Here is a 17,221-nt window from a genome sequence, read left to right as displayed (position 1 = left end):
GTGCAGCTGGTGCAGAGGTCCTGGCAGCAGCAGTAGCCATAAGTCTCGCTGCCCTCCCTGTCAGGTCCCACGCGATGGGCTGCAGAGGCATCTCCTGCTCATGCCAGTCCGGCTAGGCTGTGTGCAGAAAGTTGGGGGGGGGGGCACCCACAGACTTACCTGCAGGGAGCAGCAGGGCACAGGCCGCCGGCAAGCAGGAGTAGAGCACGGTGCTGCGGCAGGTGGTGCCACAGAAGAAGGTGCACTCAAAGAGTTCGCCAGGCTGCTGGACCAACAGCACCGTGCAGCACACCACCCGTTTCTGCAGGTCCCACAGTGCTGGGCTCAGCGAGCGGCATGAAAAGCGCCCAGCCCGAGCCCTCTGCCTGGAAGCAGCAAGCACTTAAGTGCTGCTGTCCATCCTCCTCGTCCCTCAGGCACAGACCCCCTGAATCCTGCTTGCAGCCTTCCTACGGGCCATCCACCCCCAGCTGAGAACTGCTGTTCTACATGACCTGACTCTAGGCATCTCGAGTCACTGCCTGGTACACACTCCTCTTCTTTCAGCTTCTTGATGATATTTTAATCTTTTTTAGGTATGTGGTGGATAGCGGATTTGTGAAGCAGTTAAACCATAATCCCAGAGTTGGTTTGGACACCCTGGAGGTAGTTCCTATTTCAAAGTAAGTCTGAAGAGCGGTTAATTGCTCTTTGGTTTAACAGGATTACCCAGACTGCCTTCGGAAGGTGTTTTGCATATACTGTGAATCCACAGTGTTTCAGAAATGAGTGGAGAGGTTTGAGACACCACAGCCTGCAAAGTTTTTTGGTTTACAGCTACTCTGGATTCATATTTAGAAGATGGGACCAAGTAAATCAAATCTAAGGGGAGCCTGGCAGGTTTTTTCAGTTGTGGGCATTGAGAAGGAATCAGCTGTGCTCTCCATTGTCTGAACAACAGCTTATACATCCTCCTGCTACTGCTGAGCACAACAGCCTGCTTCAGAAACTTTCAGGCAGCTTTTCTTTATACAATAACATGTTTTCGCACTGCTACTTTTTATATAGATGGGTTCCTTTGTTGCTGCGTAGTCTAAGTCTGTCATCCAGGCACATGCAAATAGCTGTTATTTGTCATAATTACAGTGCGCTTTTCTACCCTGACACCATGTACTATTGAGTTTCTTTCTCTCTGACAGGAGCGAAGCAATGCAACGAGCAGGCCGAGCTGGCAGGACATCACCTGGGAAATGCTATAGGCTATACAGTGAGGAATTTTGGGATCGGTGTATGCCCGAACACACGATCCCAGAGATTAAGAGGACTAGTCTGACATCTGTGATCCTGACCTTGAAGTGCCTTGCTGTCCATGATGTCATAAGGTAACCCCTGGGGAGAGGACTGCCGTCTTCCTCCTGGCTGTCACCAAGGCATGCTGGAGACTGGGGGCAGCGGGCAGCACAGTTCACACCGCAGCCTGCTGGCAGCAAGAGCAAGATTAGGTGTCGGAGCAGGTGTGACAGTTCCACAAAATCAGTTTGTCGGCTTCCCGGTTGTTCTCCTAACAGTTTTCTAGGCCAGCCAGCGTCTCGAGGTTTGGCTGCTTTGGAGATCTCTCAAACCCAGGCTTTTATTCCCAAAGGAAACAGTATTTTTTGTTAACCCTTTAGAGGAGCAGGCAGAGAGTTGCAGGTGTCCCCTCTTCTGCAGGCCCACCTTGTCCATCTCCAAGGAGTCTCTGATAGGAGATACCCTCTCCACTGTTGTGTGGGTCCTGGCACCTCACAAACTGAGCTATTTCCTTTTCTGTCGCTACAGAGCACCCCCCCCAGTGCCAAGCAATGGGGTTGAGTTAGGGGCACCACGTCCCAGCCCCTAGCTCTGCTCAGTTAAGGCTTGAGTTGGTCTCACTTCTTTCTCCTATCTCATCCATTATCTGCAAGCCCCATCACATGGCAGTATTAAGGCTTCTAGCTTGTTTCACATGGATTAAGTTTAAGTTGAGGATCTCTCAGAATGACAGCGGGGGGTGGGGAAGTGTGCGTTTGTGTGTTCATGCGCCTGTGATTCAGGCTGTGCATCTTTGTGCATGTTCTTTCTTCTGGGGCTTGGCTATTTGCCTAGAGATATGTGTGATATACATCTGCGCGTGCATGCACACACGTTTTTCCTCTTGATAGGTGGCTTGTATGGAAGGCTTCAGACTTAGGATGCCTGGACCATTTTAACAGAAGACACTTGCCGTAAGTCCCCGCAGTGGAATTTCCACCTGTGCTTTTGCTTGTAGGTTCCCCTATTTGGACCGCCCAGAAGAGAGGCATATTCTGGAGGCTCTTAAGCAGCTTTACCAGTGTGGAGCTATTGACAGGTAAGGAAGTCAGGAACATTCTTTTGAGATTTTGACCCTGGTCCTTCTAAAGCTTCATCCGTCTGGTTGTTAAGGAGTCATTAATTTGTAAGAGTGCCGCAGGCCTGAGAGCAGCTCTGGGACACGTGATCAGGGCCCTCTCAGTTGGCTTCACTGCCTCGGCTCCAGTACTTAGTGTGCACTGAGCAGGTTGTACTTCTCAGCTGTAGTTTGGGGTGCAGCATGGAGACGGCGTAGACAGGCTCGCTGTGTTTCAGCAGCCCTGAAGCACCTTCTGGGGCTGCTGCGAGAGTAAAAGGTGCTCAGATACCACAGCACATGGATTCTCACTCTGTCAAGATCCAGATATGGCATTCCTGATGCCCTTCAAGTTCCTGCTCACATTGTAGATCAGGCAAGGCATGGGCAACCGTAATGGCAGGTTACCGGCTAGAGAATCCTCTGTTGCACAGAACTGCCAGTCTCTCTGCTGCCTCACCTCTTCGCCTGGGGCGGGTGGGTGTTTGCTTCAGAATCACCGAAGGCTGTGGCGAAGTGGCCCTGGTACCGGTTTCTCTTTCCTCACTCCTTTCCCTTGTCCCCTGGCATGTATGCCCAAACTCTGAAGTTGCCACTAAGGACAAGTGTGTTCAGTCTGATACCTGAATCCTTTCTCTTCCCGATAAGGAAAGGCCACGTGACACGACTGGGAGAGCTCCTGGTGCAGTTTCCCCTCCCTCCAAACCTGACCTGTGCCGTCATAAAGGCAGCTGCTCTGGACTGTGAAGATCTGCTGCTTCCCATAGCAGCCATGTTGTCAGTGGAAAATGTCTTCATTCGACCAGGTAGGGGGGCAGAAGCTGCTCAGCCTTCTGTGCTGAGCAGGATGTCTGCCGGGCGCGACTGGTTAGTGCACGCTGCTCTTAATTTCCACCTGCGTTTTGTCTTCTTTCTCACTAGTTTTCCATTCCTGGTGTTAGCAGCTGTGCGAGGCCCTCAGCTCCCTCTATATATACACCAGGCTCCTCTGGGGTTTGCAGCAAAAGAAGCTAAAGCTCCTTCCACTTGCACTAAAAATGGCTCCATTAACTGAGAGGAAGGAATAGCCCTCACCTGGGAGACACGACTGCCTGTTCAGACCAGTGCATGATTAAACGCAGGGCCCAGCAGCGTAGAGAAAGGAGCTCTTGGAAGAGGCTGTTGCAGTTGCCTCAGAAACGGGAAACCTAAGTATACCTGGTGGCATGCTGTGCAGTTAACTGCCCTGCATGGGGTTTACACGTCAGAAAACGTTGGGTGACAAAGCAGGGTTCTGTGGAAATATTGTCCTTTATTAGCAAGGGCTTGTGGAAGGTACTGAGCCTTGTTCTTCTGACAGCTGAGGTGGAGGCCAGCCTTGGGAGTTTGGTTTTTATGGCATGGATGCATTACAGACTGGACAGCAACCACCAGATCACTATCTGGGATAGGCTTCAAGAGCCACCTGTAGTAGTCTGAACTTGGAAGAGGGACCTCAGGCAGAAGTGTCTACAACAACATGTATGGGTGGGCAAGACGACTGCGTGGCTGGAAGAAACAGTGATGGGAGGAAGAGCCTTTCATATCCATTACTAGCCTAAGTCATTAATGGCCAGGTGGTGTTAGCTTTCGGTGGCCAGCTGGTGGCCTGTGTGAAACACCTTCACCATCTCAAACCCTGAGACAAGGATTTAGCATTTGTAATCGAAAGCAAGGGCACCATGTTAGGGTTCTCTCTTGGTCTAAGTAGAGCCTGAGGCTTGATAAGATAAAAATAATGAACTTGCCCCCAGAAGCAGTGCCTCTGTGGCAGGGACAGGGCTTGTGGGAAGCTTGAACTGCTGCTGCTTTTCTGACCTTGTACTGTGCCAGGACTGTGCTTGCTCTCTCCCTCCCCCAATTCTTCCCCGCCAGAGATCAAAACAACCACCCTAGGGAAATAGTGTGTGTAGCAAAATCCTGTGGGAGACCTTTGTCCTCTCTTCTCCTGTCTCTGGTCTGTCTCTAGTTATCTCGGTGATGCATTAACTCGGCCTTGCTAGCACAGCAGCCAAAGGCAGTCAGACGTTTTGGCGCCTTGAGTGTGAAACTGTCACGTCGGCGATTCTTTTGTTGTGTTCCTGCACTCCCACGGATGGGTCTGTGCTTCCATGTCTTTCGACCTGTTCCCACTGCAGCTTGTTGATATTTCTCACTCAGCTCAGCTAGCAAGCCCGGGCAAGATGCGCCAGTCCCTCTCCCCACAGTGGCCCTGTCTGTTTGGAAACAAGAGGCCACACAGACTCTCATCCTGAAAATGCAGCCCCATGTGCTTCACGTTCATACGGTCTGTAAGGTTGCAGCCTTAATGAGTGCAGCAACTGCATTGGCCACAGGCAGCCATGTCTGTACCTCCTGGGTTGAATGGGTTGGTTTAGGGGGGGAAATCCTTTCCGGTTCAACATCTGAAATAAGGGTTCTGAGATGTATATTTTGTGTGGCATGTTCCTGGTGGATAGATTAAAATCCTTGCAGCCTTGTGGAGGTGTTCTGTGTATCCATCTGGACAAGAATTGGACTCAGTAGGTTAAATGAAACTATCCTGGATAATACCAGCCGGCACTGTTTTTTCTTGGTTGCAGAGTGCAACTTCCATGTGATATTTGGAAACTCAGTTAAATTAAGCTCTGGGTCTCCTGTATATTTTCAGGTGGGCATTTGACCTGGCCTCTCAGGATTGATTGGGAATGAACAAAATCTGCTCATCTTTCCCCAAGGAAGGAGTGTAGCAGTTGCATCAAGGCTACATCACCAGCGCTGGCTGATGGTATTAATCACAGTGCTGATAGCAGCTATGTGTTCTCATTTGGCAGAAGTAGGAGGGAGAAAACTGTGAGCAGAGTCATGGAGGAGAAAGCAGTCTAAAAATAACTGCATAAAGAGCTAAGGGTGTCAGCTGCACCTTGGAGAAATGCTAATAGAAAGCAGAACGACAAAGCAAAAGGGAATGTGTTAAAGTGAAATAAGTTGCTGTTTCCTCAGGTGAACCTCAGAGCCAAAAGGAAGCAGAACTCCAGCACAGAGAACTGTCATTGCAGTTAGGAGGATGCAACGACTTTGCGACCCTCTTAAATATCTTTGACGAGTGCAAAGCAAGGTGGGTTGCTGCATGGAGACAATAGGGCCTGTCTCTGGATGACAGAAGATGGAACTCCCACATAGCAGTATTAAATGTCCTCTCTAAAGTCCTCTTATGTGCACACACACACCTTTGTTTGCAGATTTTTGCTTTCTGCCATCTATGTAGAAAAAAGTATCTCCTGCCTGAATTTCCACAGTTTCTGAATGTGTGTGTGTCACCTTCTTTGTACACCTGTAATAAAGCATAACTCGTGTCTTTCAGCTTACAGAGAGCCTCTTTATAACACCAGTGTCTTTGTTCCCAGCAAGTCTGCTCCAGCTTGGTGCCAGAAGCATTGGATCCACTGGAGAGCTTTAAAATCTGCTTTTAGTGTGGAAGCACAACTCCGGGAAATAACCAGGAAGCTTAAACAGGTGAGGAGGAGGAGTCCTTGTGCAAAGAAACAAATGTGGGCTCTGTGTGAGCATCTCTGCTAAATACATACCTGAGTTCTGAAGCTTTACCAGATGGCTGCCACCTTTTCTCCTCCTGTAATGAAGCTACTTGGGTTTCTGTAACTGAATCCCCTGCTGTAACTAGTATGGCTAAGAGTGTGGTGTAACGTTGGCAGCAGGTGAGGGAAGGCATATAAAATGGTGGTGTTGAAGTGTGAAAGACAAAGACGCTACACCATGTTGTACTGCTCTTTATACAGCTGCCGGACTTCCCCAGGGAAACCTTTGATGGCTCCAGGAATGAGATCCTAAGAAGATGTCTCTGCGCAGGGTACTTCACCAACGTAGCTAGAAGGTCAGGAGCAGAGTTTGAGGGGGGTTGATCGGAACGGATCTGTTGCCATTGTTAGGCTGTGACTGTAAAGTCAATCGAGGAGAATGGCGAGATCCTAACGCTGTTTGTTAAAAGGAGCAAGCTCACTTGTTTGGAGCTGTCTGTGCATACCACAAGGAACCTGGAAGCTCGCTTCATAGTGCCAGCTCTGCCACTGTCCTGCATTGCATCTTTGGACAAATCACTTAACTTCTTGGTGCCTCATTAGCTGTATCTGTGCAGTTGGATGTTGTGTGCATGCACGTGCATGGGGGTGGGGAGGAGAATTGCCCATCTTGCAGAAAGTCGGGTGCTTTAGCTGATCTTAGTTAGTACAGGGCTTTGAAGATGTTGCAATGGTGCTGACTTGCTGAGATTAAAATCCACAGCTGCATTTATTACATCATCAGCCAACTGAAAAGAGCATTTGCACAGTGAATGTGTGAATTCTCCTCTGGCTTTTTTCACTTTGACCAAGGGAAAAGATTTTTTTTTTTCAGAAACGGGTCTTTTCTGCTCTCCTGTGCTCCCTTGTTCAGCTTGCGTTGCTGTTTAAACCTCACCGCAAGTATCCATGTAAGGATTTTTCTCTGCTTGTAGATCCATGGGCAGGATGTTTTGCACAATGGATGGACATGGCAGCCTGGTCCATATTCATCCTTCATCAGCTGTAAGTTGTTTCTTTCCATTGGTAACTGTCTGGCTGCGTGGGAGGGCTTATCAGGTAGATGGAAGATAGAAAGGCAAGGCTGAGTCATTTCTTGCCCCTGAAGGTTGACTTGTTCTAAGAGCCAAGTTAGCTTCTGTGCATGTGATACTGCTTAACACTTTAAGATAGTGGTGCTCACAGTTTTTGTCCTGTGGGCCAGAAGAATCCACAGGTTGGATCAGGCCCTGTGCTGTCTCCATACACTGGGATCCAGCTCCAGGGGCCCTGCACTGCCCCCACCCAGTAGGATCAGGCCCTGCACTGCCTTATGCGCTTGATCTAGCACACATAGACGAGGCTGGATGACATAGTGCCGGGGCCAGACCTGGCCTTCAGGCCAAGGGTTGAGTACCCCTGCTTTAAGAAACTAGCTTGTGCTAGCATTCAGTATAATGTGTATAATATACTGTGTGTAATATAAAGGAAAAAAATAACTTGCTCTGTAGCTCTATGACCAGGAACCCCAGCTTGAATGGATTATCTTCCACGATGTCCTGGTGACTTCTAAAATTTACATGAGGACAGTGTGTCCCATTCGCTACGAGTGGGTCAAAGACTTGTTGCCAAAGTTGCACGAAGTCGATGCGTACGAGCTGAGCAGTGTGGCACGGGAAGAAGTGACCGAAGAGGAAACGACCAAGTGGAAAAACAAGGAGGACTTCAGGCGACAGCATGGTAAGCACAGTTCTGAGTTCCCATCACCATACCCCCAAGCTGACTACTGCTTCTCTTAGTGGTTTGGGGGATGGAGGCTGTAATGGCGTCTGACACCGACTGAGGACTGCAGAAGTTAAGCCACTGCCCCTTCTGACTTTATCTGTCAACAGTAGCATTAGCTGTGCACTCTTCTTACTACAGCTCTGATATATAGTAGGAGCCCTCCTTTATCTCGATATCTCATGCAGGGCCGTTTGCACACCGAGGTTGTGGTCCGCTTGCCCTTTTTCCTTTACGTGCACCGTAGCTGCCATGTGCAGGATTTAAGCTGTAACTGGCAGAGAAACATTTTGAACATTAATGGCTGTTTTCCAAAGTGTCTTCAGGTTTGGAGCGTGTCTTTCTCCTACCAAAAGCAATTGTGACTTGCTAAGCTGATAATGTCATATGAGAGAGCGGTTCCAAAGGTGGTGATATGGTATTATGGGTTAGAAAGAAAAAAAAAAAAGATCCCAAATGTTGCTGGATACATTTTTGCTGGCAATGAATTTTACCCTGATGGTTCTGCAGTAAGTGGCCTTTTTAATAAACCAGTGCATATTAGCTGATTCAGCATTGTGACGCTCCTTGGATTCTTTTGTCAGCGGGTTCAGTGGAGGAGCCAACTACTCACAGGGCCCCATTACTCTTGAACCAGCCTTTCTAAAACACTAGTTTGAGAGACACCAGCAGGGACTCGCGGGAAATGTTGCATGTTTTGCTGCCTGTGCTGCAGCTGCTTTGTGGCTCAAGCATATTCTTTCCTGGGAAAGATCTGTCCCTTTTTTCCCCAGAGGTTGGAAACGTGGACAGAATTTCTTTTCTAAATATGCTGGAATGGACACAGCCAGTAAAAGATTAACAGGGTTGTGGTTTTGGTTGGTTAGAGAAGGGAAGACTTGGGGGGAAGACTTCATGTGGCTTCAAATAGGTGAGAGTTTAATGCAGACAGGAAGGCTATTAACTGTTCTGTGTATCCAGAGGGAATTGGACAAGAAGTAATGGCCTTTAACTGCAACGAAAGAGGTCTAGGTTAGATACTTGGAAAAACTTTCTAGCCATAAGGGTATCTTGGCAGTGGAACGGATCGCTGCGGGAGGCTGTGAAACGTCCGCCGCCGGACAGATCTGTCAGAAATGGTTTGGGTTTACATAGTCCTGCACCAGGGGCCTTGGACTGGACTGGACCTCTCAAGGACTCTCTCATTTCTGTTTCCTGTGAGTTCTTTCCAGTTCAGAAACTTTTAGCTTTGTGACACATCATTCAAGCTATCTCCTGCCTCTCTGGTAGGAAGAGATGCATTTATTCACTGTTGTTGTCTGAAAAATCTTGACAGCGGCAGAGGAGAATGGCAGATTTCCAACAGGGAAGTCCTGAAATGGGGATTCTTCCCATCCCCTTTCAATTCTTCCTTTCAATGAGAAACACTTAGTGTTTGGGGATTTCTTCCCCCACCCCCAAATCCTCCCTCTCTTCTATCCCCCTCTGGTTGAAGTGGGTAGCAAAGAAAACAAGGATGTGCATAGAAGGTCCACAGGCACATGGCATCCAGGTGCATCCAGGGGAGCTGAGGCTGGGATTTATCTTATGCATATTTGCCTTTGCAGAGCCAGGTGGGCTTTTCTACAGAAAGGATGTCGTGACAGTTAGCTGGTAATTTGCCCTTTGTGGAGGTCAGGAATCTTCCACTTGAATGGCTGAGTGTGACACTTGGGAGGATTTAGGCCCCTATTTCACGTTGGGCATCTCACCCTAACCCTGTGAGATCAGCAGGGTTGCAGCAGCGTTTATAATTGCGCGGTGTAATGGTTGATGCTGTCTGTTCCTTCAAGAAACAACAGACACCTCGGCAAAGAAGGTGGAGAAAAGGAACGATGACAAATCCATACAGGATGCCCGAGCTCGCTACCTCCAGAGGAAGCAGCAAAGGGCACAGGGTGTAAATGCCACGCTGGACGAGACTGGCTGACGGCGACAAGGACTTCAGGCCTGACAAAGGCATTCTGTGTAATTGCTGTGCAATTGCTGTTGGTACATTCACAGTGTACAAACATCCCCAGTGATGACAACAGCTTGGCACAAACCAGAAGCGTTACCAGTTCCTGTGGAGTCTGTCTGCTTGGGGGTACGACCTGATCCTCTCTGCCGTGTTCATGAGGGATGGCGACGAAAGGTTAACGAGTTGAATTTTCATTGCCATGTATCACCGGCTATAACTCGTCCTCTCACGGTCGTGGAAGAAAAGGCAGCCTTTACGGCCTGTGCCTGTTTTATGGCGCTTAACAATTAGAATTGGGGTTGATTTGTGAAATCATTTCCCTGCCGCTTGTAGTCACTTTTTTCTTGACCGGTTTTTTAAATGGGATGTGGCTTTGCAGTATTACCTGTGGGTAACATGTTTTATTTCTCTCTGTACATGAAGGATTTACCTGACCTCTTTGTGATCATGTCCCTGTGATGTATTCAGACCATTGTAATGCAGCATGTGCTGTTTTATTGATGGAAACCTAAGAATCACAGCTCCAAATGGCTTGTCATTCACACTGTCTCTGGCTTATGCAGGATTGTTTTTTGCCCTGTATTTAGCTGTCCCATGCCCAGTGACAGCTTTCATATTAAATTGTCTCATCTGTATGCAAATGAATTAATGAATGTATACTTTACATTGTTGCTAATGAGGTATAATCTGTGTGTCTTGAGGTGATTGCCAATCGGCAAAGAAACAGCAGTTTTTCTAGTTTCCCGCTCAACAGATGGGTTTCAGCCCAGAGTCCCACAGAGGCCTGCTTTGCTTACTTGATTTATTGATGGATTTTAATAATTGTCCTCAAGAGCTGCTTATTTCTGGCAAGTATTCAATGGAAAAAAGAGATGCTGGCTGCTTTCTGGACGTGGGAGCAGTATTTTACTTTCTTCCTTCTCTTACAGTTCAATTTTAAGGTGACATTTAGATAGTAAGTGCAAGAGGGGACTGTGTCATCCCCTGTAACAGCACAGATCCCGTGTTTGCTTGTCAATAAATAGTGAATGTTCTACATAAAACCAATACCAGTAGTCAGGACAAACTCCAGAAATGACAGCAGCACGTCCCTGTGTCATAAGCCCATGCTTGCGAGGTTTGTTCTGGTGTTCAGCTCCGTGCTCTCCTAAAAGCCCTTTTGGCTAATTGGCTTAATGCGTTTTGCTTCTCACTTGAAATCACCTGCAAAACTTCACAGGAAGGAAGAGCTGCACCTGCCTACCCCCTCTTGCCACCTCAGGCATGGGTCTTTTGGAGCAGTCCAGCAAGGATGGCCTTACAACGATGCGGCTGTTTCAAAGGGGTAGATGCAAAGCAGCTATGCACATGAAACATGACGGGTTGTGCGCAAGGCTGCGATGACTGGGTCGTATTTTTAGTTCTTAAAACTGACAGGAAGTTAAGGGCTGGGCTCTAAGAGGACTGACACACTGGAGCACTTAGCTCTAGGCGCATCGAGCCCAGAGGGGAAACCACAGCGCCACTGGAGGCTGCTGAGATCTCCGTCCAACATATAGGGAGCACAGGGCACCTCCCAACAGCTGCCATGCCAAGCGGGAGTCGTCTAAACTAGCCAGTCGGCCATGTTAGAGATCAGCATCGTTCAACCCCAGATCAAGGACCCCGTGCTGGGTTAGGCACCTCTCAGATCAGCATTCACAGCCCTGAGCCTTTCCTCCACGTTTGAAACCTCAGCCAGACCTTTAAAAACCCAAGGAATTTTGTTTTTCTTTTTAAAACGACACCAGAGGTGAAGGGGTGCTGTCCCCACTCCCCCTCTTCCATAAGAGCCCAGCAGTTGGAAGAACACTTGCCCAAGGTACACAGGGCTTGCGTTCGATCCCAGCCCTCTCTTCTCTCTGGAGAGGAGGCAGCCCTCAGTTGTTCTGCGGGGTGGACACTCTCAGTTGAAGCTGTACCACTGGGCAGAAAGGCTGGGAAGAATCATTGGGCCACAGCAGGCTCGCTGGGAGTGTGCTTCAGGTTTTGGGCACTATCCAAAGAGACAAGACCACACGATCCCTTTCTTAAAGGGCTTGTGATCCAGAGGGGCTGCGAGATGAGTGCTTTTCTGTGGGGTGAGGCAAATCAAAAAGAGTTTTTGTGCATGCTCTACCACTGCAAAGAAGTAATACATCTAAGGCTCCTTCTCAGTTGCGTTCCTCCACGTTTTGCTGGAAGATTTTAATTCTTTCGCCCTGTGCATCAACCTCCGCTTTTTAGCAGCCAACCTGTCCTGTGCCTCACTAACTATAGTCTCTCTGATTCTGTTAAGGGGCCTGGGAGTACCACACACTTGGGTTTTTAAGGTGTCATGTTGTTCAGCTTCGCTGCTTGCAAGCAAGATTATGTCCGTATTGTGCGCTGAGTTTGTCTGTATGTACAATATCCATTTCTGCCTGGATCATACTTCCCAACACTTTGTAATACTAAACTTTCCTTTGACTTCAGTGGTAGCAGTAAACAATTTTTTTGCACTGGAACTGGGAATGGCAGTGTGTCAGGATTTTGCAGGCACGCAGTCACAAATAAATAGGAACACAATGCCGTACAGCACATGCGATGCTTTATCAGAGGATCTGGCATACCGTAGGTACTAGCACAGTCAAACAAGCGAAGCAGCGTGAATACTTCTCAGCCTGTTGGCTAAGATCAAGTATGACGGGGCGGGGGCATCTGACCGCCCCAGCCTCTGGGCCTGGGATTTGCACGTAGGATTCCCACCTGGATATGGGAAGTATCTGAACTGGCCCACTTGAAGTCGGATGACTCATGTATTTAGACACAGTTTTTTGATTTGGCTCTTGGGAATATTATCGAAAAGTGAAAAAGTGAAATGTCAGCCTCAGTTTGACATTTATGTTCAGTGGGGGTTAGGCTACAGGAGATTCTTTTTTCTTATGCTGTATATACAAAATTAATCAGTCCAGGGGCTGGGCAGAGGTGAAGCCAGTCTCCATGTCTAGTGCACCCACTAGCAAGGTTACAACATCCCTTCTGATTGAAAAGCCCACTCCTCAGCCAGGTAACCCAGCGATTCTTGATGCGGGGTGCCACAGCACTTTGGGGTGCCTGGAGATCCTTTGGAGGGTGCCACGAAACATCACCTGTGCAAACAGGATCCACAACACTATTTCAGAGATTTGGAATAGAAATCCCAGTGTTAAAAACACCCTGCCCTGCTGCCGTCTGGTTGAGCTCTGAGGAACAGAAGTATTCTTCTGTCATCAGAAAATGCGTGAAAGCCAAGAACGGCGATTTTCCAAGGGAGTCTTAAAAGGCTGAGAACCACCGAATCAATAAGGTGCCTTCTCCCAAACTTCAGACTTGCGCCGCTAGCCACCCTCGGCACGAAGACTTTGATCGCTGGGGGTCAAGGAAGACGCTTGCTTGCCGGCCTCCGTAGCACGGCACGGGGCGCCGGACCAATTTCTGCCTGTGCACCCCAACACCGTGAGGTCCTGGCTGCCTCCTGGGGGGGCACGGGGCGGTATCAACTGTCCTGCTGTCCTCCGGGGTGTTTTGTTTTTGCCATTCAGCCCGTGCCTGAGATCTCGCGGTGGCCAGAGGAGACGCTACCAGGGCACGACGAAGACATCGGGAGCTGGTGGGCCGCCAACTCGGACCGAAGCGATTCCGGTTTCCTTTCCCCGACATGGTGCAACGTCCTGAATCGTGCCGTTTGCCCCAATTGCTTTTGGGAGTCGCCGGGAGATCGACGCTGACGCCGGTCGACTCCGGGACCGTGCGGGAGGGTCGGGGACCCCGCGACCCGCTCTGATGGTGCCGCGACCTCAACCCAGCAGCCTGTTTAGGGGGAAAGTGCCTTGTCCTCCAAGCAGAGAAGAAGGACACGGAGACAAATCCTAATTTATGGCCCGCTCCCTGCCTCTGGAAAGGATTTCGGAATGCGAAACTCAATTTTCAAGCCCCTGCTCAAGTGACTCTTATCGCCTCAAGGCCCATCTATGAGGTCGGGGTAGGAAAACCCCAACCAAGCAGGGCAGGGCCGTGAGCTGCCTGCAGTCGGGGAGGCCGGGACTCGAACCTGTACTCCACGTGGGGACGGGACGGGTTCTCCTGCGCCAGACGTTCTCCCCCCTCACGTGACCAAGGAGACCTTTCCACCACCCCCACCCACCCGAGCGCGCAACGGAAGTGACGTAAAAGCACCCTAGTCGCATGATGTGGCAAAAAAAAAAAGGTCGGGGAGGGGGAAGAGTGATGAGTCCCGAAATAGTCCCTTCCGGGGGGCGGGATCCCTCCGCTGCTCCATTGCGCCCTATGGGGTTGGCTCACCGCGGCGGCCGGATCCCTCCGCGCGGCCGGCGCAGTGAAGAGCGGGTCCGGCTGGGGGGTTAGTAGCTGCTTCCTCCTGCCTCCGTGTTCGTATCCTTCCGCCGGCGGGGGCCGCTTCCGGCTCGCTGCGCTCCGCCATTGCGGCTCTACCTGTCCGGGCCCCGCTGACTCGGCTCCGGCCCGGTCGCCGCCATGGCCCAGATTCTGCCCATCCGCTTCCAGGAGCACCTGCAGGTGCGTGCCGAGGGGCCGTGGCTCCCCTCAGGTCGAAGTGAGGGGGTTCCTCTTGCCCCGTGTGGGGGGAGGCAGGCCCTGCGCCCGGCTGGAAGAGCCTCTTGCTTCATCCTTGAAACAACTCCTTTCTCTGAGGCCTCTCTCCCTTATGGCCTGGGCTGTTTTGGCGCCTGGCGGGTGGGGGCGGTGGTGGCAGTGCGGACACTGCAGCCCTCTGTGAAGCGTGGGTTTCCAGGAGCAGGTGCGTGCTCAGCAGCATCCTTCGGGTCTGGCTGGATTTTGTCAATGAAACCTGAGCGGAGCAGCTGAACTGCTGGACTAAATTTGCATTTACTTCCTTTTTCTAATCTGCCTTACCAGCGTGGGGGGAAGGAGTCAGCAGGGTAACACTTCCTGCATGCGGGAAGGTCTTGTAAATGACAGCGCTGTTAGGCTGCTTTTGTTATAATGGAGGGAAATGGCAGAGGTGCCGATTGAATGCGCTCCAGCCCTGGTCGAGCTGGCGTCCTGGCGTGTGTGCTGGGCGCTTGGCCTAGCACGACTCTTCCTAGAGCCAAACTTGTCCCTGGGTTCATCTTGCATTAAGAAAAATGCTGCTATTTGGTCCGATTTGGGAATATGCAGACCGGTGCCCGCTTCCCAAAGCAGCAGGTGGGCTAGTCCATGGCTGCAGCTCCTCTGTAAGAGCCTTCGTAGGAAGGCAGCTGAAACCGTCGGAGGTGTCCCTAAGTCCTTCTCAAGGCTTTTGGTCTCCTTCCAGATGAAAAAGCTACTTTCTTTCCTTCAGTTTAAATAGCATTACTGGTTTAACTGCTTTCTGTCAAAGTGCTGTTACTCTAAGTAAAGAGGGTGTGTGTGGGGGGAGGCCTGGGGGGACAGACACGGTTTGTTACGTGCCTTACTGTAATGCTAGCACTAAGTTTTGTTGAGGTTTTTTTTAGTTTGTTTTAGCCTGTAATGTGCTTTGAAGCAAAAGCATAACTGGGAGTGTTGAGGATCCAGGCTGGTCCAATACAGTAGTTTTGTATTTCTAAGGGCATTGCGTTTCAAACTAAAAGCATGGCTATTGGTTGTGGTGACTTGTGATTATTTTATTTTAACAATTTTTTTTTTTAAACTTCTATGTAGAAAGAGTCATGAATGAGCAGGAGTGAAATGGATCCTCTTGCATGCTAGGTAGATCAGCTTTGTATGAGAAGATCTAGGAGACAGATATACATTATTTAAGGTGTAGGCTAAGCATGCAAATTCCCATCTCATCTCTTGTGACCATATAACCCTGCCTCCTTGGTTTCATGCCAGAAGCTGAACAGTGCAGGCTACAGGTAAATCATTGCCCCCAAATATGTCCATTTAGGTATTACATATAGTTGGCACACCCATAAGTAGAGGCAGTAGCTTTTGGGGGGGGGGAAGGGGGGTTATCATGTCCCTTTTTTGGGGTGGGTGGAGGGGTTGCATGCAGTTGAGAAGCTTTCCACCTCCCTAGCCTATCTGCACTTGTATGTAGTAATATAGCACTTAACAGGTTTCTGAACCGTAGTCTTAACTTCCTCATTCTTTACCTCAGAAATCATCAGTGCTGTAAACTGCTTAAACACTTCCTAAAACTTGCATCAAAAAAGTTCTTCCATAGTTTGGCTTCCTGTTTGCTGCTTCAAATGACACTGCTCAAAAGGAGCAGGAATAGGAATTGGGGATGCTGCTGGTGCCATCTGAACTGGTTTGCAGAAGATGTTGAACCCTAAAAGCTAACTGAAGCTCCTGAGTTCTAATTGCGGAACAGGTGTAGCTCATGTGTCTTAAATTGCTTTGAGACTGGATCTTCTCTCTTCTTCTTTTTTGTTTTAAAAAGAAGTCTTGCCTTGAGGAAACAAACAAAGCCTTTCTGACTCAGTTATCATTGGAAAGTGTGTACCTGGCACCCAGCTATTGCTAGTAGGGCTGGAGTAATAGTGTAGCAAATGTCTTTCAGAATGCATAACATATTTGCTCTTGCAGGGATTGATGTTGTGGATCTGCCTGGAATCATTAGCCAAGCTGGCAATGGCAAAGCATATCAAACAAAATGTGCTTCTATTGTTGTAGCTTTCAGACCCTGCTCACCAAAATGGCTGGCCCTACACCTGCCACCATGTTTGACTAACTGCTTTGAGAATCCTCTGGGAAGAGGTGATGGGATGAAGTAATCTGCTCTTCCTGGAGTAAATAACTTGTTTGTCAAGTTGCTTCTAGCAGTTGGTATACTACCAGAATTGATGCTTACTGTCTCATGCATATATCATAGTTCAAAATGATACTTTTTCGTAATGGGTGTAAACAGTCCTTGGATTACTCACTCTTTCCCAATCACTGGCGCTATTAAGCTAACTTTTTTATAGCTCTCCCTGATGACCAAGGTCAAGTTTCAGTGCCAGTTCTGATCAGGACAATCAGAATATCAGTGTGGAGCAGCTGCTATACCAGGAGAGCCTAAAAAAGCTGGGGTTTCTCCTTTCTGAAAAGAGAAGGCTGAGGGGAGGGGAAATATAGCAGAGGTCTATAAAATCACAAAGGGTGGGGACAGAGTAAATAAGGAGCTGTTATTCCCCAAGTCCCAGACCCTTAGAACTAAGGGCATCCACTGGAATTGGTACAAGGCAGCTTTTAAAATGAAAGTACGTTTTTTTCCTGTGTGTTGCATGGCTAACTTGTGTGCCACAGGAGGTTGTAAAAGCGGGTGGTATCTGAAAGCACTACTTCCTGCCACTGTCAGACATGATACTGGGCTAGTTATGTCACTGATCAGACCCAGTTTGGCACTGCTCTTCATCTCAAGAACCAGCTGAACTCAGAACAAGTGTTTTGTACTTCATGTACCTCAGGTGTCACAGAGCCAGCCAGGGAAGCTCCAAGCACAAGCCTTTTCTTATAAGGCTCCATACTAATGGATTGGAGAGGGACCCAGTACATGGTTAGAAATGAAACTAGTTCACGTACATGCAGGCTATG

General features: G+C 49.1%; 2 protein-coding genes across 7 annotated transcripts in view; both read left to right on the top strand.

Annotated features, from left to right (window-relative positions):
- Nucleotides 1-12,163, top strand: part of DHX40 (DEAH-box helicase 40) — a 32,260-nt gene extending 20,097 nt beyond the window's left edge. For all 5 annotated transcript variants that reach the window (XM_090025944.1, XM_090025942.1, XM_090025941.1 and 2 more), the window contains exons 9-18: nt 576-662; nt 1,179-1,361; nt 2,267-2,347; nt 3,014-3,171; nt 5,366-5,480; nt 5,770-5,878; nt 6,160-6,254; nt 6,873-6,942; nt 7,428-7,656; nt 9,510-12,163. In XM_090025944.1, the coding sequence (XP_089882070.1) occupies nt 576-662; nt 1,179-1,361; nt 2,267-2,347; nt 3,014-3,171; nt 5,366-5,480; nt 5,770-5,878; nt 6,160-6,254; nt 6,873-6,942; nt 7,428-7,656; nt 9,510-9,646 (1,264 nt within the window). In that variant the 3' untranslated portion in view covers nt 9,647-12,163. The remainder of the gene's footprint in view (nt 1-575; nt 663-1,178; nt 1,362-2,266; nt 2,348-3,013; nt 3,172-5,365; nt 5,481-5,769; nt 5,879-6,159; nt 6,255-6,872; nt 6,943-7,427; nt 7,657-9,509) is intronic.
- Nucleotides 12,164-14,016: 1,853 nt separating this feature from the next.
- CLTC (clathrin heavy chain) overlaps nt 14,017-17,221 on the top strand; it is a 41,895-nt gene continuing 38,690 nt past the window's right edge. Inside the window, exon 1 of one of the 2 annotated variants that reach the window (XM_090025182.1) lies at nt 14,017-14,230. In XM_090025182.1, the coding sequence (XP_089881308.1) occupies nt 14,189-14,230 (42 nt within the window). In that variant the 5' untranslated portion in view covers nt 14,017-14,188. The remainder of the gene's footprint in view (nt 14,231-17,221) is intronic. The other variant, XM_090025184.1, reaches the window with a different exon arrangement.

Source organism: Crocodylus siamensis, chromosome 13 (genome assembly GCF_052110815.1).
Source record: "Crocodylus siamensis isolate JL-2025a chromosome 13, ASM5211081v1, whole genome shotgun sequence".
In the NCBI taxonomy this organism is placed as follows: Eukaryota; Metazoa; Chordata; order Crocodylia; family Crocodylidae; genus Crocodylus; species Crocodylus siamensis.
This window is presented reverse-complemented; position numbering and strand designations above follow the sequence as displayed.